Below are 27,769 nucleotides of genomic sequence, written 5' to 3'. Positions count from 1 at the left end.
ATGTGTTCCTATAACTTTTATTTAGCTTTCTTGCTGACATGCTCTGGAAAAAAAACTGTAGATAATAGTGGCCAATGACATTGGGACGGGCATCACTGAGCAGTAGGTACCGCCTCAGTTGCGAGCATGCATCTCGGAGCCTTAACGACGCAGTAGAGATCCGAACCGCCGAACCATCAATGTGCTGCTAGTCTCAGGAACCAATCCAGTTAATCCGACTGAACATTTAATAAAGAACGTGCTTTATTAGAGGCTGACTCATCATCTACCTCGCTTGTAGTTTTCCCTGCTTCTGCCGCTCTCTCTTTCTCTCTCTCTCTCTCTCTCTGTGTGTGTGTGTGTGTGTGTGTGTGTGTGTGTGTGTGTGTGTGTGTGTGTGTGTGTGTGTGTGTGTGCGTGCGTGCGCGTGCGTGCGTGCGTGCGTGCGTGCGTGCGTGTGTGTGTGTGTGTGTGTGTGTGTGTGTGTGTGTGTGTGTGTGTGTGTGTGTGTGTGTGTGTGTGTGTGTGTGTGTGTGTGTGTGTGTGTGTGTGTGTGTGTGTGTGTGTGTGTGTGTGTGTGTGTGTGTGTGTGTGTGTGTGTGTGTGTGCGTGCGCGCGCGCGCGCGCGCGCCATGTGAGGGGTTTCTCGGTTAATTGTGCATCGTAATATGCAGATAAAAACCGGTAAGCAGTGTAACAGTGTCTGGCAAACGTTTCGCGAGCATGATCTGGCTTTGATCGTTACATATGGTGTCTTCGTCTGAGGCGCACTGCCCCGCGCCTTTGTGCAGGAACTGACGTCAAACATGGCTCCAGCCGAACGTGTGAAGCACACGGAGAGGGCCCGTCGTTGTTTCAGCCGTCTATTCTGTCTCGGAGGCTATCCTACATTCCTACAAATGGTGTGTAGAGCTAGTGCTATACACCCAGCTGATATGCTTTCTCTCTTTTTCTCTTCGTCAAACTCGCTATCGGCCGCTGTACAGCAAATACGGATACGATGACAGCATCGTCTGCGCGCAGCGTCTGCTAGCGCGCGCTACACGAAGGGATTCTCCCACCGTCGGTTCCCACGGTGGCACGGTGCCGCACACTCGTGTCGTGCTCGCTCCAGCCGAATGTACGGCACTGCACGAGTGGCGACCAGCCGAACGTGTGGCAGCGCACGAGTGTGCAGAAAGCTCCACGAGTGTCGTCAGCCGAAGACACCAATAGTTTTTGTGTGACGTCACGCAAACCGCTTCCGCCGGGTGTCCGCCGTTACCGGGCACTGACCTTTCATTGCGGTGGGCTACAGCTGATAGAAGTCATGCAGTCCGTGCGCTTTCATTCGATACGCTCCCGAGTGACTCAATTACAAATGTAGAAGCTGACAAAGGTTTGAAATTATCTAAAGGGCCATAATTGACTAGTGGATTGGTGAAAAGTCTGACTGCTGGGCAGGTATCGAAGTGTGTCGTCGGTCGGTCGCGATTTTGCAGACAAGGAGAATACGAGTTCGTATATGGGAGTGAAAAATGTTTGCAAAAGCAAATAAATGCATCAAGGTAGATTTGAGCTCGGGTAGGTTGGTGCGAGTGCAGAATATCTTATCTGCAAATTAAATGTGCTTGCAACAGCCTATCGGCGTCACAGCTGGACATAGGCTACTATAATAGCACGCCGCAGTAAGTAGATGGTTGCGTTCTCGTGTGAGGTTTAAACGTCCATGCACTAGCTTTTAGCGCAGAGCATATACTCATCATCATCATCAGAAGCAGCAGCAGCCGGACTATATACCCACTGCAGAGCAAAGGTAAAGAGGCTCTGCAGAGCACTGCAGAGCCTCTCCTATATTCCTCCAATTAACCCGGTCCTGTGCTAGATGCATCCGCGTACTTTACCCCTGCTTAACCTCATCCGCCCACATAACTTTCTGTTAGACCGTTTACTGCGAGCAGTTTCACTCACCCCAACAGATGGCGCCACTAGTACGGCCGTCATTGCTGGCCTTCGGAACGCATCGGCGCGCACTGCGGACTGCTGCTGTGCATCTTGTGTAAGAATGCCGGCTGACTTTTAAACACCGCTGCTTGGATGCAGGTATCATCTGTATTGTAGAAGTATTTTGCAAGGAAGTAGAGCTAATGAACCTGTTGTTTATAGGCGGAAGAACAGACGATGCTTTCTACATAAGGTGCACATCATGGCCTAGCTAGGCCGCCGTTTTTTTTTTCGGAACTGTATCACGAGCTCATGCTCCGTTCTGGAAAAATAAAGCGCGCTTGTGCATTGTAGTAGCTCATTGTAGTAACTCATTTTAGTACCGGCAGTAGCCATGGGAATGTGAGAACGACCCTGACGTTTTTTGAGGAGTTGTATATTGCGCCATTGATGCCGCGTTATTTTCGCATGACGTTAAAGGGCAACTCCGGGGGTTTTCCGACATTCGAATATTCTAATAAAAATTTTACTGTAGATTCTCCTCTCCGTCCTGACGCATTCCACAAAATTTGGGCGCTGTACGATAATCCGTTCGCGCACAACACGACTTTAAAATATGCTGTTTTCATCGCTTAAGTTGAGACTATTTCTGCCAGCAACACTGAGCTTCTGACGTCACAAACAGTATACCGGCGTTACTGTCCACTTCCCGCATGATTATGAAATTGTGAGGCTTATATTGAACTACCTCAGACATTTTATGCAATGCTTCATGATTTCCATACTTTATTTTCACCATCCAACGCACGTACGAGTGTTTCTCTAATACTGAGTGTGACGTCACCATTTCGTCACCTGGGACGTCGTTTCTGGCCGTGAAAGCAGTTTCGGTTTCGATCTGCTGTTTTTTTTTTTTTAAAATACTTCTCTTTGGAATTTCGAAAAACGGTTTTCTGTGTTCGAGTCAGGACGTGCCGAGGAATGTAATTCAACCAAAAACACAGAATGATGGAAAAACCACCGGAGTTGACCTTTAAGGAGTACCTTGACGTGGCTATTAATGCTTTTCGATGGAGGCGAAAAGCAAGGCGCCCGTGTGCTGTGCGATGTCAGTGCACGTTAAAGAACCCCAGGTGGTCTAAATTTCCGGAGTCCTCCACTACGGCGTCTCTCATAGCCTGAGTTGCTTTGGGACGTTAAACCCCACAAACCAACCAACCAACCAACGTATATGCATTTGTAAGAATTGATTGTGCAGAGAAGGAAAGTCAGTGTGGGCATGTCAGTGAATTTGCTTACTTTAACTAGGTACTGTTCCCAAGATATATGCGGTATCGAATCCTGGCCTCGGCGGCTGCTTTTCGATGGAGCCGAAAACCCAGGCGCCCGTGTGCTGTGCGATATCAGTACACGGTAAAGAACCTCAGGGGGTGGGAATTTCAGCAAACTTCACTCATAGCATTTTAGGAAACGTAGCGCAAAGAAGACAAGGACAAAAAAGAAGGAAACACACACGAGCCCTTTGATCTTTTATTAGAAAAGCTAACAGAATATATAGGGTACAAAAAATTATCAAATACATGTAATAAAGGGGTGAAATTGACAAAAATTGACAAAAATGTGGAAAAAGGCAAGTCTGCAAATATACACAAAAAAACACGTGAAAAAACTACTTGACCACTGATTCAAGGTATGTAATCTCTACTTTTGTTAAGTTAATGGAAGCTTCGCTAACACACTTATCCCCTCCTTTCATGATATGATATGCTTCTATAATTTCTCGTGTACGCTGATTGCGCGATGTGCCAAGAACGATAGTTTTATCGAAAATGGGGCGGCATTTACACTTCGTGCAATGTTTAGGCAAATTGTCTTGTGATGTAGGGGTTAAAGAATTTCCATGTTCGAAGAGACGGATATTCAAACAACGGCCAGTCTGCCCTATGTAGTATTTTTCACAAGAAAGAGGAATTTGTAAATTACCTGCGTTCTGCACTGTACAAACCTAGATTCATGGTTAACATAGCAGCGATGCTCACTTTTTAACGCGTCTGCCTTTCTTCTTACCAAGGCACACACACCTGATAATTTCGTGGGGGCTGACATTACTGTGCCTACATCATACCGATTGGCGACATTCCGCAAGCCATGTGAAAAACGGTGAACGTACGGCAGAACCACTGACTTCCTTTTATTGCTGCAACACTTAGACTTTTTCGTGTCTTTTCCCTTCACCCAAAGCAGGAGTTTATCACATCTGCTACTGATTAAAGGAAGCGGATAACCATAACTACTCAATCTATTGACTTGATCGAGAAAACTTTTACAAATTTTATGCTCGCAAGATTTAATTAAAGCAGAGCGCAAACAAGACGAGACAATTACGTTTTTCACCACTTTGGAATGTCCGAAGCGAAAATGTAGTAAAGGCTTAGATGATCTAGGATGATAACCCCAACACACATGCTTGTTCCCAAAATGAAGAGATAAGTCCTTGTCCTTGTCTTCTTTGCGCTACGTTTCCTAAAATGCGAATGCACCAACTCGCCCAATTTAGCATTCTTGTGCAGCTCCACTCATAGCTTCAGTCGCTTTGTGATGTTAAACACCACAAACCAAACCAAACTTTAATTAGACAAGCACTGCTGCAATTGTAATAACTGCTGTTTTTATGAAAACTAATGTACGGACCAATGATAAAATTTACCATAATAAGAGGTTTTATATCCCCACTTGCTTGGGCTGCCTATACAGTGGGTTCTGAATTCCGATGCAGTTTCCAGTCACTTTCGCCCGGGCGCAGGTGATTGCCGCTGAGCGCCTGATGCGGCCATCAAGCAGCGTAATAGTCTTTTGAAGCCAAGACGTTTACAGGAGGTAAAATTATACCTTATCAATTGTCGGGGATTACACGCGCCTCCATATTGAGCAGTAATTATTGTGCATAGTGTTAAATTGTGAACATTTATAATGCGTCTCAGCCAGCACGGTCTGAACATGCGTTCGCCCTCTGCGCAAGAGGATAAGAAAAAAGTTTGAGGGGACAATCAGTTTGTAATCTATTTAGTTTTACAGAAAGTCACGTTTTCCACAAAGAGCACTAGAGAGGGAATTGATAAAAAAAAATTAAAAAAAAATGAGTCGATGGCTGACGGTTTGTCGAAACGTTCTAGCCAATGCAGATAGTTAGGAGGATGCAATAAATGAAATACGTGATTAAATTAAACCTTTTTTTTAGCACCTACACACACACACACACACACTATGAGCATTCACAGGAAGTTTTTCGGCTGTCTACAAGCTCGTTGTCCCCAGCGATAGCGGGTACGCCGCACCGCGCAGCCGAGTACTATACGCGACGAAAGCCGTCAAACCAGAAGGCCCGAAGGCCAGCGATGGCGGAAGGGTCACATGATCAAATGTGGCAGCGCCCATGCGCTCGCGCTGTAAAGGGTCTTATTCCCTTGGAATCCAGTTTGTTACCCTGAGCGACCAGCGGTTGTCCTCTCGCACTACATGCCCTGTCCATGCACATTTCTTCTTGATTTCCACTAGAATGTCATTAACTCGATTTATTTCTCTGGCCCACTCTGCGCGCTTCCTGTCTCTTAATTATCTTAACTAACATATACTATATATATATATATATATATATATATATATATCTACCACAAAAGTTTACAGGGTACCATGCACTTACTTCGTCTACCTCAAGTTCGACTATTAAAACGGGCGGACGCAGCGTGTGGCCGGTCCATATCCACACCCGTAACCTATATGCTGCATCGGCGCCCAGTCCGGATCCGCGTCGTCCACAAGACTTGAACGATTTGTGGAATACTGCAGGCATAATCGAGAACGTTACGTTCCCCACTTCACTCGATCGTTTTGCTGAGAACAATTACATATGCAGTCGCAGACTCAACAACCATGCACGCGGTGACGCGACTACAAGGCGCGTATCAGCAGCAGCGGCCGCGATAAACATCACGCCAGTAGGTTTATGTCAATGAATGTAGTTTACTTTTTCTGACTCGCGTCGACTTGTAGAGCTTCTGCTAATCCGTGCCAATCGGACGTCCCGGCTCTCTCTGAAGTGTGCTCGCAAAGCATTGCTGTCGCCTCTGGCAAATAGCTAGTGTCGGGCTCGGTGTTCGTCTTCTGTGCTGAATATCTGCCCTGCTCGAGCTGCCAAATATAGCCCCCATCGACACGGTGATATATATATATATATATATATATATATATATATATATATATATATATATATATATATATATATATATATATATATATATATATATATATATATTATGTGTGTGTGTGTGTGTGTGTGTGTGTGTGTGTGTGTGTGTGTGTGTGTGTGTGTGTGTGTGTGTGTGTGTGTGTGTGTGTGTGTGTGTGTGTGTGTGTGTGTGTGTGTGTGTGTGTGTGTGTGTGTGTGTGTGTGTGTGTGTGTGTGTGCGTGCGTGCGTGCGTGTGTGACGCGATAGCGTAAACATATATGTAGTCTTCACTCGTTTATTTACCAATCCCTTAATTGGTGCCTGTAATATATCACACATGCTTGTTAGCATGAAACACTAAGCTGTGAGGTTATTTAGCTACCGGTCGTAGCCTGACATCCCTTAATGCCTTCGTCGATCAAATACGCGCGAGCTTTCAGAACGAGACTATCACCGATTTATTTCGCCTTTGGCATTTGCTGACATGGTAGAATGTTCCCTGCCTTCCATCCTCATCTCCTATCAGTGTACAGATACAATGTAAGTGCGGCACACAGCTCCCGCGCACAGGTTTTCACTCCATGAACCTAGATAGGCTTTCACCTTAAATCCTAGTGAGATCCCGACCTCGGCGGCTGCGTTTCGATGGAGGCGAAACGAAGAGGCTTCCGTGTGCTGTGCGATGTCAGCGCACGTTAAAGGTCCCCAGGTGGTCGAAATTACTCCATAGCCCTCCACTACGGCTCCTCTTTCTCTCTATCCACTTCCTCTCCCACCTTCCTCCCTTCCCTTACGGCGCGGTTCAGGTGTCCACAGATACAAGTGCGACAGATACTGCGCCTTTCCCTTCCTGTGAACCAATCAATCAATCAATAAACCAGCGTGGCCTCGGAGCAGTGTGCATGACTGGGTATCCAAGAACAACCAGAGTTGGCAGCTCCTCGCAACTTTCGGCTAGCATGTGATCTCGTTAAGTCGCACAAACCACCGAAGAATCAGTGTTCGGCGATGTCAGCTGTCACCAACCACCTGCAATCGCAATCACAATACCAACGCCGGATTTTCTGGATAACGAGGGCTTTAACACTATCAGAATAAAAACACCCTCCTCTCCAGAGGCGTGGGGGGGGGGGGGGGGGGGGTTATTGGGTGTCTGAACACCCCCAGTAATTTTCTGCGCACTGCATGTCCCCTGCGATCGGCTTTTTTGCCCTATGTTTCCGACCGGCGTCGTATAGCACCCAAGGAGGCTATAGTTCTATGATAACCTCCTTGATAACACCTCCCAAAAAAAATATTTCTGGCTACACAACTGTTCCTCTACCCGTAACTATTCCAGCTGCTGTGGCCATCTCGTGAAACACTTGTATAATTTTCTTTGAGAACCAGCCATCGGCTCAGCAAGTATAGAACACAATTCCCTTCATTTTTCCAATTACAAGAGCTCCTTCATCACAATGAGGGCTTCAGGAAAGAGTTGTATTTGAAACAAGGGTATATGTGGAAAATAAAAGTGCTATCTAAAGCGAAACTGATTGCTTCAAAAAAGCGCAAACTCCAAACGCGTGAAGGGCTTTACCGAGTATCGTGATCGTCGGTGTCATTTACTCTTTGTTCTGACGTCACAAGTATGAATCATGTGGCGGGAAGATCTGTAAATCGAATTTTCTAAATACATGCGTTTTTGATGTCGGACAAACAATACTCTAGACTCGAAAGGTGACAAAAATTAAAGCCACAGCTTGATTGATTTGATTTATAGGAAGGGAAAGGTGCAATAACTGTCTCACTTGTTTTCTGTGGACACCTCAACCGCGCCGTGAGGGAAGGGAGGAAGGTGGGAGTGAAAGTGGAAAGAGAGAAAGAGGAGCCGTAGTGGAGGGTTACGGAGTAATTTCGACCACCTGGGGATCTTTAACGTGCGCTGACATCGCACAGCACACGGACGCCTCTTCGTTTCGCGCAGCCGCCGAGGTCGGGTTCGAACCCGGGTACTCCGGCACAGTAGTCGGGCGTCTTACCACTGCACCACCCCGGCGGGGCAAGCCACAGCTGCCACCCTCATTGACAGGCAAGCTGCTGGGGAAGGGGAACGTCCGTCGGCAGCGAAATCGGTTTTCCTCCCGCCGCACACTATATCTGATCATCCCCAAGCCTCTCGCGCCCACATCTTTCGCCATGGTTATTTAAACTTCTGTCCCCACTTGCAGTTAAGTGACGTCCTTTTCCCCTTAGCTCCATGTGCTCCCGCAGTGCAAAAAGTATTCACAGAACACTAAGGCGATTCACGCGACCTTACGTATGAACGCGGGTTTGCTACGTGATTTTCATCTATGTAAAGAAATGACAGAAATGTTAAACGCTCGTTTCTCTATACTTTATCGTTCAGTAGCAGTGCACCTGGCTAACCTAGTTTCTTCCTGGTATGCAGCGAGTGACGAAAGGGGCACGCGACGCCGACGTGTGTTCGTGCGTGCGCGCGCCGAGAAGGCGCCGGATCAGTCACCGCGCCCGCAGCTGCCACGACGCAACGACGCCGCACAACACTCCCTCGACGCAGCGCATTTTGCCCTCTCTCACTCTTCCTTTCCGAGCCGCCGCGCGCATGCGCTTCGCCTATGGGTAGCGTGTGTCACTAGGACAATTCAAGTTTGATTCTGTCTCCCCGTCCCCCCATGCTCTCTGGTCTCGTGACATCACAGAGCCTGTTCACCAATCAATGACCGGCCACGTCACGTGTCAACAACGGGCGGTGGCGGACGCTTCAAACGGTCGACGCCGCCGACGCCACTGGACAATGTTTTCCAACACAGGCGTACTAACGGTCACGCGTTAAAAATAGTTCTGCATAGAGACACTTCCCCACAACCTGCCCCAATATCCCCCTTCCAAGAATTCCTGGCAAGTCCATAAACACGGCTTCTACTTAATTTGTTCAAACTGCTTCGATCTATTTTTTTTTTCTTTTTTTATCCCTGCTGTCGTTTCGCATATTTGAGTAGGTAATAATTACTGATAAGTAGTCTGCATCGTAATGAAACTGCACCCCCCCCCCCCCCCCCCCATCCCTTTATCGTAGCTGTGGTCAGCAATGGGTAAAAAAAAAAAAAAAAACGCGAAGACGGAGAAACGAAGAGGTGGAGTAAGAAACTCAATAACGTAGAAAGAATACGCCTCGGACGCTCTAGTGGCTCTAGCTAGTTTCGCCTAACCGCGAGGAGTTGCAAAATAAATAAATGCGGCGAAGAAGAGGAGGATGATTTTTGTGCTGTGCGTCCGCGTGGCAACAGTAGACCGGCATGCCGTCGTTGCCCTGTCCCCTACTCTCCTCCTTTAAAGAGAGAGAGAGAGAGAGTAAGATGGAGGAGTGAGGAAACAAAAAAGATGAAAACGCAGCGAGCGCTGGCACGCTGCCATTGGGCGAGCTGCGGTGAGGAGGTTGTGACGTCAGCAATGAGCAAGAGATCGGCATCATGCCTAGCGGAGGCTGTGGGTGAGGGCAGTGTAACGCTCCAGTGTTACAGAGGTTACAGCTGTGGCGTTTTGGCGCCTCTTTCGCGACGTCGGCGAGTCGAGACGACCTCAAACAAGCGTGTGCTTCGGAACCATCGCTGCTCTCATTGCGTTGAAGCCAGCGTAGCAGCAGCGAGCCGCAGAGAGGGGGAGAGAGTCAAGATCGCCACCTCCTCCTCGCATCGCCAGCTGCAAGCACTGCAAGCGCCCAACCTCGCCGCTTTCGACGCCTATCCATAGAGAAAGGGATTGTGGCCTGGCTTCGAGCGGTCGAGCCGCGTCACTCTCTCCACTCCACTCAAGTTGTGTCTTGTGAGTTATGTCCATGTTGATGCGGTCCTCTGCCAAAGTTCCTTTCCAAAAGCTAGTCCTGTCATGTTTGGAATATTTGTCAAACGCGCGGTCAAACGTAACTGAGTCGAGCACGTTTCCGCCCGGCGTTTCCTAGCGGTACTCGCGGTCGCATTGTCAGCGAACAAAACCAACAAAACCGCATAGAGGCGCTAGTGTCTGCATGGTGTCGGCGCCGCCAAACCGTCCTGTTTGTTCGGCCTGTTAGCAGCGTTCGTGATTCTTGAAAGCTGAGATGGGTACAGTCGAGTATTCTATTGGATGTGACGAGCGCCAGGACATGCGTAACTCGTTTAGTAATTCGGGCTTTACACTGTATGTTGATAATAGTGCAGCGCCGCCGCGCTCTCATGCGCATGGCGACTAGCCCAGTTTAGCGCTAATCCAAAGAACGGCTTTGGGGTTAAATGGGGCTGTAGTACATGTGTTGGGCATGCATGCTGGCGTGAACATTTCAGCTCGTTTGTTGCATGCAGTGACATACAAAGGTTTCAGCCTCGAGACGCAGGATTCTAGCGTGTTAAAGGACTGTTGCTCAGAAGCCCGTTGTCGAAACTCTCAACATGGATGGTTTCTGCCGCTGCGGCGTCATTAGATTGTCTACGCTCATCGCGCGTTGCCTCGTGCTGCATGCGGCATACGACGTGGTGTTTCTTTTGAGCGATTGGATTTGTCCATCGCGTTACCAGCGCATTTATGCACAACATCCAATATGCGCGGGTAATCTACAGCCGAAAAAACGCAATTGAACGGTGATTTATCTAAATTCCGATCTGCCCAGGCGCGAATAAGCAAAGGCAGTGATAAAAGAAAAATATATGCTCTTCGCGAAAAACTGCCATTTCGACACACACTTGCCAAATAGGTGTCCGAGTTCGCGTTTTCGTTGCAGTTCTGATTTTTTTTCTTCATTGCGTAGTTTGGTTTGTTGTGTGTAACGCCCCAAAGCGACTCGGGCTATGATAGAGACGCCGTAGTGGAGGGCTCCAGGAATTTCGACCACCTGGGGTTCTGTAATGTGCACTGACATCGATCACACATCACACGGCTTCATAGCATGTATGTTGATAAATGTGCTAAGCGCGCGCAGTAGCCGCTGCTTGCATGACGTGAATAAATATATTGTATGTTTTAGAATCCGTGTCTACCACCCTCCCCCGCAGCATTGTAAACAGAGGAATATGGACCTGACCTAACGGCCTAAATGGTCCTACAGGCATCACGTGGTGCTTCTCATACAAACGTGCGGCATGTTCTGCCTATTGCATTTATTGAAAGATGTACCAAACTCATGGGGATCTGAAATATTTCACTGACACATATCGCAGAGTGACATGGAATATAGAAGTAGCAGCCCTTCACTTCTATATGTTTTTGGCTGTAATCTTTATGAGGGAGTGTTCTTTCATGTTACTGTACTTCTTTTTTTTTTTTTTTTGGGGGGGGGGGGGGTGCTTAACAATGTTAATTTTACTTTTGACATCTTCCTCTTTAGTGACAAATATAACTAATTGCCCATTTTCAGAGGTCTGAAGGATTGTTCCTTATTAATTGCCCTGCTCCCAAGCTTGGTCAATTTTGAATTCAGTTTATTTTAACTTGTGACTTGTTAATGTCATTGCAAAGCATGCAAATGCCGAGAAACAAGCTTATGAAGACCAGAAACAAAAGATGGCACAGGTGCATTGCTGTTGCCCATTTCACCTGTTAGTTTTTGTCCCTGTGCTGATTCTTCTACCATGATTATCCACTAACTTTCCCATCTCACCATCATCAATAAAGGCAAAAGCAGGACTGATGCACATAAATACTCTTTCTGAGACAATTGACTTAGGCTCGTGATTTCAGAGTAAATCAAACTACTTCATAATTCAAGGCAGTGTGCATTTTTTCACAGAAGCACCTTCTTTTCTTCAACTGAGCCTCTTTAACTACAAGCTATGTATCTCCTACATTTTAGCTGCAACTTGTAAACTCTATACATTCAGGGACAAAGAACATGTCATTCTATTTTCATGTCTCTCGGTGGGCAAAAGTTATCCCTGGTAGTATTCTATTTTTCATTCCTTAATTTTGCTGAAGTAAGGAATACATGACTGAAACAAAACAACAGGTATCTGAATAGTACTAAACTCAACCACCATTGGTTTTCTTGTTTCCAGATGGTGACTGTGTGACAGATGCCTTAAAATCGAAATGCTTGGAAGTGCATGACCCTTGGAAAGGGTGGAACTGCACATCTGCCAAGCATGGACAATGTCGAAAACTCTACCGACGATGTTCCCATGGCTTCGCCATGCAGCTCCATGGACCGACTGCTTCACTTGTCCACCGAAGAGCAGGAGATGGACGTCGAAGGCATCAACACATCTTCTGGAGAGATAAACGAGACCCTGTTATGTTTAGTCGATAGTGAGGAAGAGAGCGGTCACGGCAGCACAAAGTAAGTAGCTTACTGTGAACTTGGATGTTGCCAGATTATTTCGTCGTGCTCAAAACAAACTTTTTTGAAGCTATTTTTTATTGGGAATTGCTCTTGCTTCTTTTTTTTTTCAACATTTGTAGTGATGTGTTAACATTTGTTCTGGTTCCATTTTTCTACGCATGAATTTTGCTATATCTGCATTTTCTGTAGGCTTGACAGAAGTAAACGTACAGCCCCACAGTTGCAGGACCTCAGTTGTGGATAAAGCAGCTGACCTAACTCCTAAAGAACAAACTGCCCTAAGAAATCTATAAGTTTGAACAAAATAGGGCTACTACGATGGTTCGTATTTCAAAATTGTTTCATTTTGCCCAACAGGAGCAAAGATGGAGACGAAAATTTCTTGAAAGAGGAGAAATGTGCAAGAGCTTCGGGAGTATCGATAAAAGAGAAAGACCTTAGCATCGCCCGAGACTTCAGTGCTCAAGACAGCTCTATTTCCAAGAGAATTGGAACTTCTGCCAGTGCCAAACGAGAGTCAAATGCTGGAAATGGAAAGACCTGTTCATCAGAGAGCTTGGAGGACTACAACTGTCATGATGCGATAACGATCAGCTCTGAGGATGAAGAAGTTGAAAAAAAAGTTGATGTGGAGTCCACACCGGAAAACATTGGAAGTGTAGATTCACTCTGTATATCAGCAGTCGAGGGTGCTTGCAACAGTTTACCAGGAATGGACGTTGAAGAAGGATGCTCTGAGAAGCCTGTCAATGCAGTCGAAGTTGAGCAGCTATCTGACAATGGTAAGTTTTCTGTGAATTTATATGCACTTTCTTTTGCCTTTGACAAGCAACATCTACGTCATCAGACACTAACCAACATTTAGGTTATTTTAGAGTGACATATCTGCTACTCGGGATGTAACTTTGGATTTTACTGACCATTGTTCAAATGACCTCGAGGAGCCATGCAAAATCGTCGTGGGACTTTGTCGTCTCGCAATGTTTAGCCATGCTATATTTTGTGTGGTGTGACCACAGCGGTCACGTGACCACTGGTCACGCTTACCTTCACCACTGACGTTGTTAGTGATGCTACATATGACGTCACTATTTCACGTTCTTTGCTATAACACTGAGCTCGCTGCGCGCATTTAAATTGGTTTATAGGAAAGACTCAGTACCAGTCACACTTCTGGGTAGATATCTCGATCGCGCTATAAGCAAAAGAGGATGGCATTAGAAGAAAGAAAGAGGTTTCATAGTGGAAGGCTTTGAAATAACTTCAACCACCTGAAGATCTTTAACAGGCACTGATTTATCTTTAACAGGCACGGACATCTTTGCTCTCCATCTTAACCGGTATGTGGTTGTCGGGTTTGAACCCAGGTACTCCGGCTCAGTAGCCGATTGCCTTAACCACTGAGCCGACGCAGCAGGTGCTTTTGCTCATTGTAACCAGTTTTAAGTTGGATTAAACTTCCACCATTTTTTAAGGTTGCTACACAAGCGACCAAAATTTGCAGGGGCAGAGTTTAGTAAGAGCCCCTACACAGAAGAGCTTTATGCTCACATGCATGCTGTTTCACTGTTCATTAGCACATTGTAGTGCTAGTGACAAAACAGTTGACACTTTTACATTATTAGTGAAATTTCTGGATGGCATACATTCTCGGTGTAGAGCTGACTTGCGGGCACTTGACGATTTGGCTGTGCAAGATGAAGCTGCCTTTGGTTTAGGTAACATCAAGGGCATAAAAAGGACTCTCTCTAAATTAAAATCTATGTAGCTCATCAGATAATGGCATAAAACAGTTTTCTCAAGGGCAAAGATACTCACTTTGTTGAGGAAAACTATTATGGCGAACCACACTCTTGTTGCGAGTAGAGCCGGCACGAATGGACGAGGTAACTTCGCTAAGTGTGCAGGAGTGTACAGCAGATAGTGATGCGTGTACCTATTTTTTGCAGGTGGGGACAGTGTAAATGCGGAGCTTGGAGGCGGTGGTGCAGCTGCAGTCAATGCGGCCACTTCTCAGGTGGCACCAGGGATCCCGGAGGACTCTAGCCTGATTTTGCTGACTTGGGAGCAGCTGGAGCAGTATGTGAAACTGCGCATGCGCGACTGCCTGGTGGCGGAACACAATGCACAGCGGCAACCCATCGCAGAGAAGTACTACAGCCTGCAGAAGTCTCTCGTTCGATGGCGTTCCAAGGCAATGCAGATGGCGCAGCAACTACAGACCCTCAAGAGTGCAGGGGACAGACAAGCTGGTGTCCAGCACCGGCCACAACAGGTGCGTTGTTGAAACAGCTCTTTGAAAGGATGCCAGGGCAAAAGGTTTGTTCGCACTCCACTCTTAGTAAAACATTGATTGCATTTAGTAAAATATTGATTGCGTTGGCTCTTGCTGCATACGCTGACCTCTATTAGTCAGCAAGCACCACGTTGTGTGGCTAAGAAACTTGCGCTTAAAAAGGGGACATCTTTAGCGCGGTAGCATTCAGCAGATAATCTGGTGTCGGTAGCGTTGTGAGCGAAAAATCACGAGACCACGTGACGTGGCAGAAGTAGCCTACTCGTGCTTCTCTTGTGAAATAGGAATCGAAATATTCCCGGGCCATCGGACAATGAATGAGACACGCAGGCGTGTTCGTAAGGCTTTGTTAAAGTAGGACATTATCTATCGAAGTGTCGGATGGTCTTTGACATATTCGGAAAGGACATGAGGTTTGTTGGTGATTCATTATAAGTTAACAGTTCAAAAACCGTAATGGGAACCCGAGAGAAGAGGACGACACGACGAGCACTCATTGCTAAGCTATAATTTGACATACTGGGATAGCTTACGCCTGTATTGCTAATGAGTATATGTTAGATAATAGAGGTGTAAATTGAAAAATAGTGAATGAGCAATTAGCAAAGTGCATATGTGCGAACAAGCCGCTTCAAACGAGGAACTGGTGAACAGGTTCCATTAATGCTGCTGCATCATACTAGTTAAAGACTGAGCTTTTTAAGTGTCCTTTATGCTCCATAGCTCAAGAAGAAGACGAAATACAAGACGCAAGTGCTTGTCCCTCGTCGTCTTGCTGCGCTATGGAACATCCAATGTACCCTCTGGCCTTTGCCCTCTTAAGCATCCTCCAAATTTTCATTTTGTTTTGCTCCACTGGACTATGAAAGCTAGGTTTTCAGTAAAATTGGGTCTTTTTCGTTAACATGCACTAGGCCTATTGTGCCAGGGCAACTTCAGTTTGTCCTTCATGCTTACTTAATCACACGGGTGTTGCAAAAGTGCCCTGCGTGGAATTTGGCGCTGCATTTGAAATGCCGTGACCTTTTATGATCTCTGCTCACATGCGGTGCGGGTGGATACCCGGACTTAGACTGCGTGCCAAATACACTTGAAAGTAGAAAGTGAAGCACCCATTACTGCAGCTCAGTTGAGAGGGTGCTGCACATGACATGTGAAGGTTGTGGGTTTAGATTCCGGCAGCAGTACGCAGCTGTCTTTTATTTTCTATGAAATTACATTCTGGTCTGAAACCACTGTCTAGCCCTAGTCTTTTGCGACGGTTAACGAGGAAGTAAACTAGTATTCTTCTGTACTTTCCTTGCAAAGATGTTGGCATCCCTTGTATAAATAGTCTTTTTCTGAGTTTTAAAAGCTCAGCATGTATTAAAGGCATGAAATTTGGGCGCTTGCATGATCTCACATCGTTGTGTTTCTTTAAAATGTACTTTTTGGTCTTGCTGGAAAGTTATTGGTGAAAGCAGCAGGCAGACAGATTTGCCAGAATCGTCATTGTACTTTAAATGTTGGTTGCGTATAGGTAGCGTGAAATTCCAAGCAAGTGCCTCCTCTCTGATGCACCGAAATTACCGGAAAAGCAGGGGGGGGGGTGGAAAAACTGGGGGGCTTTGCCGGAACGGCTGGAACTGGTGTAAATAGTCACCTTTTATTACTTCGTTCTATCCTTAAAATGAATGGTCGTCCTCTGAATAATTTTGGCTAGTGCATATTTCGTTACCGTGCAACTGGTAAGCTGTGGTGCACACTGAGAAACTATTGTACGTGTGTAATGCTAACCGTCTGCACACTGATGTTTCAGATTCGTTTGTCGCTGGAAGCACAGTAAGACAAACATATGAGAAAGCAGGGCGACTATTCTTTGCTGGTACATACACTCTGTTATGTCCTGCTATCAAAGACGAAAGTGTTCGAATTTTCCATGGCCTGAAGTAAGCGAAACTGGTGGTAATTTATGTAGTTTATTTCTTTGTGTCAGCACGGTACTGCGACTTCACGTGCACGTGTTTGCTTAGTGTTTTTTCTTTTTTACATCATTATGATTTCAGACAGTTCTCTTAGTACTCTCTGACTCTGAAGTAGCATTTTTTACACATCTTAAACTGGTGACTAAGCAGGTATATTTTTAATTATGAGTCATTTTTGGAAGTGGTGCTCAAAATTCTTGACTGAAAAGAAAAAAAACCTAGCTTCAGGAGCGAGTGCTACCTTTTGCAAAGTAAAACATTTTTTCTTTGTCTACCTTGGCTTTATTGCTTCACTCAGTGTCCATTCATGTTTTCTGATTTATTCTCAGTGCTGGGTTTTATTGCGAAAGCAATACTACGATAGGTTTTGGCCCGTCACATAGTCTGTGGCCACAGTCACGAATAACCGTTAACAGTCGAGAAGAAGAAGAACGCTCGGTCATCCGCAGCCACAGTGTAAGAATAGTTTAGGTGATGACACTGCGGCCAGTGCAGCGTCCAGATTGTGTTCGCCGCCGCCTCTCCTTTCGTTTCGCGGCGACAGGCAGCACAATTAGGCGGAGGCTCACGGATTTGCGCTGCGTAGGTTATAGATGCTAAGCGTTGATCGTTTGTCGCGCTCGATATCGGGGTATAAAGAAAAGCAAATACATACATGAATACACTGGGATTCTGCATTAACTAATTTGATTATATAAATGGATGTGCAGCTCATTTCTCGCCTGCATTTTTTAATAGCTCCAATAGCTAGCATACATTGAAGCCAGTATATCGATCATATTTTATGTTGTGGCCTCCAATGTTAGCAAATGAAAGCAAAAAAAAAAAAGACGTCCTCAAAGCACCTTGAACCACTGCACCTCGAGCTTACACATGTACTTGGTTACAAACTTCGCTCGACACGCCACACCTGTCCAGTCTTCTGCTTAGTGTTAAGGCATTGGTGGCTATACTTTGCGCCAGTACAGCAAGCCGTGTGCAGTACAGCAAGCCGTGTGCAGTACAGCTTGATGAAGGGCATGTCACACGGTTAAATCCAGCGCAGCTCCTAAAGAAGTAAAATTTGGGCTAGTTGCCCATGAATGGGCATAATTTTTCTATCCTACTCTGTTACTTTAGAGAGCAATAGGCGCTCTTATATTGGAACCAAAACGTCCAACCTGAAGGTGGTATGTACAGTGCTCTTACACTTGATTAGAATTTTAAGAATGGTATGCTGAAAGGAAGGCTTTATTCTGTCACAAAACTATACATTATATGGCACAAACTGTTTAAAACATAATTCACAAGAAATATAACAACAGTTAGTACATTCTGTAAACTGGGCAGCCGAACGATGCACTCACAGGACTCACAGGCACAATCTAACACTTTTCGAGAACATGGGCAAGCCTTCACACACACGCACACGCATGGTTGCGGTGTGCAAATTTTCGAACACACACAGGGCAGGCAGCGTGGGCCCCTGGGCTCCCATACTACAGCACCATCTTTACTCTTATGGCAAAAACCACTGCTGACACAGGGTCATCTGCGAACGCAATCTATCTGCGCGCTCTCTCTGCGGGGAGCGGCGAGGAACAACACCTAACTTATTCTTACACCGTGTCTGCAGCTAATGCTTTCCCTCCACATTCGCTTCAGCAGCATTGAGCCCTTCTCATTTTATATGTAGCTTGGTAGCTTACGCTCGCGTCATACCCTTAAGGGACAGAACACTGGAATTTAGGTCTTGAATTTTTTCCGACGCAGTGGAAAGATTGATGTCTAAAATGTTCGATTCCATAACGGTTTTGGCAGAAACGCTGCAGAAAATTAGTGCCGAGAATTTTTCGATCAGTGCATGCACCCATTTTTATGTAGTCATGTTCTGGAAACCATGAGCAGTGACTGCGATGATGACTGGTGGGCGACAAAAAAGACGTACCGAAAACAAATATAAATTTCGCTCGCAAAACAGTAATGAGACATTTTTTTGCTTAGAGTAACGTCCTTTTCAGTTTCCCACTCGTTGTTATGGCACAATAACGCACACCTCGTCGACAAAAGCTTCAGTGGGCACTATCATCACTTCACACACGGAATTCCAAACACTGTGACGCCATCTAGTGACAAAACCTGAAAGCATGCCTATCGTGGTGTGAAAGGGAGGTTTTTATTTAAGGACGCACTGAAGAGAGAGCAAAATACAATAAACTATGACAAGCACTCCTAGGAGAAAAAAGAACAGTTTGCAGTTACGAAAATCAGCGATATTTTGCTGATAGTAATCATGTTGGGTACTACACTGAAAGTAATAGCGTTTCTACGCTAGATAGTGCCTCAGTTATATTAATCCGATTTTCAATGGCAAATTAAAACTGTAAAGCCTCTTTTCTGCCTCTTTTCTTTGATATTTTAGCACTCAATCTGTAATATATGAGGCAAGATCTTTTCGTCTCCATCATAATCTCATGGCATATTTTGGGCCGTGTTCTGTCCCTTTAAAGGATGAGCTTAAGTGTCCCCAATAATGTAGCACCTTACACTGATAGGGCGTGATAGGAGAATAATGTAGCAGGCAAAAGAGCCTCCTCCGTTTCTTTCGCAATTCAACTCGGGTTCATCATCATCATCAGCCTGACTATGCCCACTGCAGGGTGAAGGCCTCTCCCATATTTCTCCAATTAACCCGGTTCTGTGCTAGCTGCATCCACTTAAACCCTGCGAACTTCTTAACCTCATCCGCCAACCTAACTTTCTGTCGCCCCCTGCTACGCTTTCCTTCCCTTGGAATCCAGTTTGTTACCCTAAGCGACCATCAGTTATCTTCTCTTCGCACTACATGTCCTGCCCGTGTCCATTTCTTCTTAATTTTTGCTAGAATGTCTGTAACCTGAGTTATTTCTCTGACCCAATCTGCACGCTTCCTATCTCTTAATGTTACCCCTACCATTTTTCGTTCAATAGCCCTCTGGGTTGTCCTCAACTTAAGTAGAACCCTCTTGGTTAGCCTCCACGTTTCAGCCCCATAGGTGAGTACAGGTAAAATGCAACTGTTGTATACTTTCCTCTTGAGCGATTGAGTTGTATACATTCCTCTTGGCTTAACCAGAGCTAAACCACAACTAATTAATATTTTTCCCTGACTGCTTCTTTGCAGAGGTCTGTTGGCATGTTAGTGCGGCTGCCTTGCCCTGAACAAGAACAGCCTCCTTCCCCTCCTGTCACTGTGGAGCCGCCTCCGGTCACCATGGCGACGCAGTTGGCACCATCTTCAGTTGCCATGGCAATACCAACTTCAAGATTATCGCCCTCCCCACATTTCATCAAGTCTCTTGCAGGGGCTAATGTTGAAGCACCTCCAGCCATGGCAACACATTTGGCACCAGCACCAACCCCGGCTACCACGGCAATACCAACCTCAAAGTTATCGCCTTCCCTTCCACATTTGATCAAACCTGTCACACCGACCATTGTTTCTCGTGCCACAGCGCCAGCGATCCTGCAGCCGCCAAGATCACATTTGAGAGAAACTGCGAGTAACTCTGTTCAGCCGACAACAACTGTCACCATGGCGACGCAGTTGGTGAAAGTACCGCGTCCGGTTGCCATGGCAACACCAACCATTGCCGCTCGTGCCACAGTGCCAGCGATCCTGCAGCCGCCAAGATCACATTTGAGAGAAACTGCGAGTAACTCTGTTCAGCCAATAACAACTGTCACCACGGCGACGCAGTTGGTGAAAGTACCGCATCCGGTTGCCATGGCAACACCAACCATTGCCGCTCGTGCCACAGTGCCAGCGATCCTGCAGCCGCCAAGATCACATTTGAGAGAAACTGTGAGTAACTCTGTTCAGCCGATAACAACTGTCACCACGGCGACGCAGTTGGTGAGAGTACCGCATCCGGTTGCCATGGCAACACCAACCATTGCCGCTCGTGCCACAGTGCCAGCGATCCTGCAGCCGCCAAGATCACATTTGAGAGAAACTGCGAGCAACTCTGTTCAGCCGATAACAACTGTCACTATGTCGACACCTTTGGTGCCAGCTCCAGTTACCATGGAGACACCAAATTCAAGGTTGTCACCTTCCCCTCCTCCTTTCATAGAGCCTGTTGCAGTGGGCATTTTTAGATCACCTCCAGTCACCATGGCAACACGGTTAGCACCAGAACCACCTTCGGTTACCATGGCAACACCAACTTCAAAGTTATTGCCTTCTCCTCCACCTTTGACCGAACCTATCTCACCGACCATTGGAGCACCTTCAGTCACCACGGCAACACGGTTGACCCCAGCACCACCCTTGGTTACCTTAAAGAACCTGGTTTCCAAGTTACCAGTCGCACCAACCATTGCTGCTCGTACCACACTGCCAGCGATCTTGCAGCCGCCAAGATCACATTTGAGAGCGACTGCGAGCAACTCTGGTCAGCCGGTAAAAATGGTGAGAAAAATTTAGTTTCCAATTTTTGTTGAAGGTGACATTAACAGAATTTTACTAATCAAAAATGAGATCAATGCTGGGATGGTGGCAAGCATGATTTTGTTTCATAATTGAGAATTTTAGTTGAAAAGAAAAAGATTGCACTGAAGAGCGTTTTGCAGAATTTTTGTTGCTTTTTTTTTTCTGGGTTGCAGTGAATAAATAGCTTGTTGCAGACAACATAGTAAGCCAGTGGCAATAAAAATATGCGCTTACTCTTTACGCTTTGCTTTCGCTGGGCTAGTCCGTGTCACTGCGGTGGCCAATGAAAATCGTCTAATCTTAATCCGAAAGTAATCTTAATCGGTGTTTTTGGATACGACCCAAATAATATTTCAGTTCTAACCTGCTTCATGTATTGAACTGTTAAATAATGGAACTGTGAGCAACAAGTATGCAGAGAAAAAAAAATACAGAACGAGGAGACGGCGTCCTCGCCTAATCAGATTTTGGTTAGCTGTTGGGAGACCTTGTCGCGTTGCAAGACAAAAAGGAGTTCCCCACCGCTCTAGGAGGTCTCATTCTTGTGAGGTGATCTGCACTTGTTTAGGGATTAGTGAAGAGTTTTTAATGGTTTCCTGTAAATCCCTTCATCCTGTGGCGACGGTGGACAACATTGAGAAAAATGTTACTGGAACAATCAATACGATAAGGAGGAAAATGCTGTGCGACTGTTACTATCGTCCTGCGTCTCTTAGATGGTTCCATCATTTCTTTTTCCCTGCTTTAGGAGAGGAAAATAGGCCGTGCCAGAGTGAGTCCCAGACTATTCCTTTAATTGCCATCTCCTTGTCTCAGTGTTAATGTCTGCACTCTGTGTGCTGCAAAACTAATTCATAAATCTCATGCTAATTACAATGATTGCACCTTAATTTTTTTTAGTTTCGTGTAGTTAGAATGAAATACTTTATATTTGCAGGAAAGACTGCCAAAGGGAAGGGGAAAGAGGGGGATTTAATGTGCTTTAGCCCATTGCCCCCCCTTCCCCCCCTTTTTTTTTAATCCAGCCCCAAGCTTGGCTTTGTAAATCTGAAGTATCACCTTTAGCATCACCATCGAAACTTTTTGCTCTGCTGGCTGCTTACAGCACTTCCAGGAGTATCGAAACCTAATTTTAAGTCCAGTTTTTCGTCTTCTTGTCCACGATACTTCATATGGATCGGCACATGGTATTCATTTAAGACTGCTGAATAATTTGTGAAGAAATTTTTTCTTTCACTTGTTCCAGTTTCAGCAGCCGAGCGATCGCTGTGACATAAAAATTTGCACATTAGATCGCATGAGGGATGAAACAGTTGTAGTATAATTGCTACTTCTTTAGTATTGCAATTCCAGCTATTGAAGCAAGCTAGATTTAATGAATAAAAACGACGGAGCAGTTTCTTTGCATTCCTTCCGGGACGTATGCAAATTCGGCATCATAACCATCGCTCAGCTTTTGAAACTGAAAAAGATGCGAAAAGAAATTCGGTTATTAATCATTTAGCGGTTGTAGGCAAATTTCTCGGGGTGATCCATGTAGAGTAATGCATTATGCAAAATTGCAAAAACCAACCAAAAATTACCTATCTATACTTCTTTAAGATGGGGCTTGGCATTGAATGAGGTGCGGAGTAAGTGGATGAACATATTGTTACGAGTGGAAATCACACACCTATGGGCAACACCACTCTGAAATCGATGGGCACCGCTTAACCGCACAACTCAACACTTCGCGTCATCTTCGTCCACACAACCAGACACTTCGTTCTTCACTTGCTGAATGCCAGCATGGTGCATCACATAACATTACCCCCGCCACAGAAGCACAGTCCCGGTGCGTTCTAGGTAAACTAAGCAGGGTATGAATAATACGACTTGAGTCGTGTCACATGCACAATGTCGGAAGCTTGTGGTGCAGAAGACTTCGGGTTGAAAGGTTCGATTTCGATTGTGACGTTGGTGACTCGGAGCACGATATGGTAGAGGCCCTGTGTAGTGTGGTAGAAGTTTTTCGCACAAGCCCACCCGGCAGAATGGGAGCCAGAGGAGAATGAAAGAGCCTGGGGCGTAGTGCACATCGCGGTGGCGACTGTTATAATGAGATTGCTGGGAGCCTTGGGAGGCAAAGAGCCTGTCGCGACTCGCGAGTGATGTGACGAGCATCATTAGCGCGGGAGATGGCATCACGAGCGTAAGTACTTGTGGCGGTGTCAGTAGTGGGTAGCGATGTATCAAAGGGGAGTATAGGTGTCGTCCAAAGAGCAGATAAAAGGGAGAGTAGCCGGCGGTATCATGACGAGAAGAGTTGTAGGCGAATGTTACAAAGGGTGGATTAATGTGCCAATCCCGATGGTCGCCGGAGATGTACATTGATAACATATCTATGAGCGTATGGTTGAGGCGTTCTGTGAGGTCGTTGGTCTGAGGATGATAGGCGGTGGTAAATTTGTGGCGGACGGTGCACACACGAAGTAGCTCGTCAACCACTCTGGAGAGGAAGCAGCGACCACGATCCGTGAGTAGTTCACGAGGGGCACCATGTTGTAGTATCAGGTCGTGGAGGAGGAAATCAGTGATGTCTGTAGTGCAGCTAGTCTGGATCGCACGGGTAATGGCGTAACGCGTAGCAATATCTTAAGGAACATTGTTGGGATCACCTTGTATTCAAGCTTTGAATGCTCGCGCTCATTTAAAGGCCCTTTCCTGGCTTTTTCAGAGCTCTCCATTGTTGGTTCCAAAACCAAGTGCTGGGCCGCTTGTCACCAATGCAGCCAACGTGACTTCGTTGCCAGGTCACACGGTATGTCCCAGTACAATTTATTGCATGCAGTCCCACATAATTTGAATGTTTGCTTTAATTTTGCCAAAGGTATCCCATTTAACTGGTTTCTAAAGAAAGTCCAGGTTATACGCGTCATTAGAACAGATGCCTCGTAGTTCAGCGAGACTAGGGGCTGAATCCAGTAGAGGTTCCTTTCGGGAACCGTTCTGTTTCGAGATGACGTCTGTTGTGAAGGCGTTGTCAATGGGCACGACGCTTCCAGGTGATGCATCAGACAGTGTAGCCAGGCCAAAGAATGCCGGTTTATTTTTGGATCAAGGGGTATTATATAGCCAGAGGGGTGAGGGAAAGAAGGAAAGAAAGAATGAAAAGATTGGTGCCGTCACCGGTTCATAGTTGGCGATTTATCGCTTCTGCTATCAGCAGCATCCCTTCCTCCTAATAACCATAGCGATCCACAGGTTTCTTGACCCAGGTTGACCTGCGCAGCTGTGTCTCTTGGGGAGCAGGGTCTGCGGGCTCTGACGTTGATGCAATGTTCTGTATAGCCAGTGGATGGTCCACTGGTTCTGCTGCTGGACTGTCTGTACCTGTGAGTGTGGATCCCTCGACGTTGCGCTTGCGGATTTGATCAGCATGACGAACCACCACATTATCCTCCGTCTTGACGGTGACTAGTCGAGCGCCTGTTGTAGACTTCACCTTTCCGGGTGTCCACTTGTCACCAACACCATAGTTACGGACTAGTACAGGGTTCCCCGGAGCGAAACTCCAGCTGGCGTCGTCCGAAGCTGGCGTAGCTGCTCTGCTCTGGACAGGTTCGTTCCTGAGAGGAAAACACATGTCAAGTCTGGTGCGTAGTCGATAACCTAACAGTACTTCTGAAGGTGATAGGCTCGACTGCCTTGGGGCATTCCTGTAGTGACACAAAACTCATGCGAGTGCGGTTGAGAGATCCACGCCAGGCATCTTCTTTAACCCATCCTTAACCGTTCTGACCGCGTGTTCTGTCAGCTCATTGCTTTGTGGGTGGTAGGACGGTATTCGAATGTGGGCAATGCCATTTCGGTGAAGTCCGACCCTGTAAAGGGCGTGCCGTTATCAGTTACTACAGTGCGCGGTAGTCCGAACTGGCTGAAGAGCGTACGCAGCGCGTTTACCGTGCTGCTTGACGTTGCATGCGAGAATGGAATGGCCTCGATCCATTTGCTGTGGGAATCAACCACGATCAGCAACATTTTGTCCCTGATAGGTCCAGCGAAATCGAGGTGCAATCGGGACTATTTTTCTTCTGTAGCTGGCCAGTTTACTGGCTCACGTGCTGGAGGCATTGGTAAAGCCTGGACACAGTTTCTGCATTCATCGGCCATTCGGCTAATGTCCCGGTCGATCTCCGGCCACCAAAATTTGGACCGCGCTACCTTCTTCATGGTGCAGACGCCCTGATGGGCTTTGTGCAATATCATCAGCAGTCAACCGCGTGCCTGTTTGGGGACTTCGTCAATTTGACGTCAGCAAGACAGCGGGCGCCATCTCACGGGGAGGAGGGGAAAGACAGCGGCCAATCAGCGATGGCGCCAGATCGTAGGCGTGTTCACCACGAGCATGTGGCTTTTTCTGGTACCAAATACTTGCACCAAAGAGAAATATATCTAATAATTACATCATCATCATCATCATCATCAGCCTGATTATACCCACTGCAGGGCGAAGGCCTCTCCCATATTTCTCCACTTAACCCGGTTCTGTGCTAGCTGCATCCACTTGACCCCTGCGAACTTCTTAATCTCATCCGCCCACCTAACTTTCCGCCGCCCCCTGCTACGCTTTCCTTCCCTTGGAATCCAGTTTGTTACCCTCAGCGACCATCGGTTATCCTCTCTTCGCACTACATGTCCTGCCCATTACTAGAATGTCGTTAACTTGAGTTATTTCTCTGACCCACTCTGCACGCTTTCTATCTCTTAATGTTACCCCTACCATTTTTCGTTCCATAGCCCTCTGGGTTGTTCTCAACTTAAGTAAAACTCTCTTGGTTAGCCTCCACGTTTCAGCCCCATAGGTGAGTACAGGCAAGATGCAACTGTTGTATACTTTCCTCTTGAGCGATACCGGTAAGCTGCTACTAGTCATAATCTGCGAGTGCTTGCCAAATGCGCTCCATCCCAATCTTGTTCTTCTTCTTATTTCCTTTTCGTGGTCCGGATCTGCGGTTACTACCTGTCCTAAGTAGACATATTCGCCTACTACTTCCAGTATTTCGCTACCTAATGTAAACTGCTGTTCCTTCCCGAGGCTGTTAAACATTACCTTAGTCTTCTGCATATTGATTTTCAAGCCTACCTTTCTACTTTTCCTGTCTAGGTCATCAATCATTATTTGCAGTTCATCCCCCGAGTTGCTTAGCAAGGCAATGTCATCAGCAAATCGCAGATTACTGAGGTATTCTCCATCTACCCTTATCCCTAACTGCTCCCATTCCAAGGCTCTGAATACTTCCTCTAAACAAGCTGTGAATAGTACTGGGGAGATTGTGTCTCCTTGCCTAACACCTTTCTTTATGGGAATTTTGTTACTTTCTTTATGCAGAACTATGGTTGCTGTGCAGCCACTATATATGTCTTCCAGCACTTTCACGTACGGCTCGTCTACCCCCTGATTTCGCAATGCCTGCATCACCGCCGAGGTTTCAACTGAGTCAAATGCTTTTTCGTAATCAATGAATGCTATGTATAAGGGCTGGTTATATTCCGAGCATTTTTCTATCACCTGATTGATGGTATGGATATGATCGATAGTAGAGTACTGTTTCCGAAACCCTGCTTGTTCCTTTGCTTGATTGCAGTGTAAGGCTGTCTTGATTCTATTAGCGATTACCTTAGTAAATACCTTATACGTAACAGACAGTAAGCTGATTGGTCTGTAATTTTTAAGGTCCTTAACGTCCCCCTTTCTTGTGAATGAGGATAATGTTTGCATTCTTCCATGGTTCCAGTACGGTCGATGACACCAGGCACTGCGTATACAGGGTGGCCAGTTTTTCTAGCACGATATCCCCCCTGTCCTTCAGCAAATCTGTAGTTATCTGATCCTCTCCAGCTGATTTCCCCCTTTTCATAGTTTCTAGTGCTTTCTGGACCTCGTCCTTCGTCACTGGTGGAACGTCTGACTGTTTTTCCCTACCGCCAATCTCATTACGGTCCTGACTACTTTGGCTACTGTAGAGATCTGTATAGAACTCCTCGGCTACTTTGACTATCTTTTCCATATTAGTGATGACATTGCCCGCCTTGTCCTTTACCGCATACATCTGGTTTTTGCCTATGCCCAATTTCTTCTTTACCGCTTTAAGGCTTCCCCCGTTCTTTACAGCATGCTCAATTTTCTCCATGTTATACTTCCTTATATCGGCCACCTTGCGCTTATTGATTAGCTTTGATATCTCGGCCATTTCGATCTGGTCTGTTGGATTGGAAGTTTTCATACTCTGGCGTTTCTTAATCAAATCTCACGTCTCCTTAGACAGCTTACCGGTATCCTCTCTAACTATCCTACTGCCTACCTCTACCGCGCACTCAGTAATGATATCTCTGAAATTATTGTTCCCTGCCTCTAGGGTAATGTCGCCATCCTCAGTTAGAGCTGAATACCTATTCTGTAGCGAGATCCTGAACTCTTCTGCCCTCTCCCTCACCGCTAATTCGTAGATGGGTTTCTTTCTCACTAATCTGTTGCGTTCCTTCTTCAGATTTAGGCTAATTCGGGACCTCACCATCCTGTGGTCACTGCATCGCACTTTCCCAATTACCTCTACATCTTGTATAATGGCGGGGGTT

General features: G+C 46.2%; 1 protein-coding gene across 5 annotated transcripts in view; it reads left to right on the top strand.

Moving 5' to 3' along the window:
- Positions 1–9,614: 9,614 nt before the first annotated feature.
- Positions 9,615–27,769, top strand: part of LOC146189967 (uncharacterized) — a 45,214-nt gene continuing 27,059 nt past the window's right edge. The window contains exons 1-6 of one of the 5 annotated variants that reach the window (XM_084604692.1): positions 9,615–9,953; positions 12,155–12,435; positions 12,796–13,220; positions 14,388–14,713; positions 19,841–21,130; positions 23,868–23,951. In XM_084604692.1, the coding sequence (XP_084460818.1) occupies positions 12,203–12,435; positions 12,796–13,220; positions 14,388–14,713; positions 19,841–21,130; positions 23,868–23,951 (2,358 nt within the window). In that variant the 5' untranslated portion in view covers positions 9,615–9,953; positions 12,155–12,202. Of the gene's footprint in view, positions 9,954–10,132; positions 10,232–10,257; positions 11,052–12,154; positions 12,436–12,795; positions 13,221–14,387; positions 14,714–19,840; positions 21,131–23,867; positions 23,952–27,769 lie in introns of those variants that run through there. The other 4 variants (XM_084604688.1, XM_084604689.1, XM_084604690.1 and 1 more) reach the window with 4 other exon arrangements.

Source organism: Amblyomma maculatum, chromosome 5 (genome assembly GCF_055883805.1).
Source record: "Amblyomma maculatum isolate TAMU_Amacu chromosome 5, ASM5588380v1, whole genome shotgun sequence".
In the NCBI taxonomy this organism is placed as follows: domain Eukaryota; kingdom Metazoa; phylum Arthropoda; class Arachnida; order Ixodida; family Ixodidae; genus Amblyomma; species Amblyomma maculatum.
This window is presented reverse-complemented; position numbering and strand designations above follow the sequence as displayed.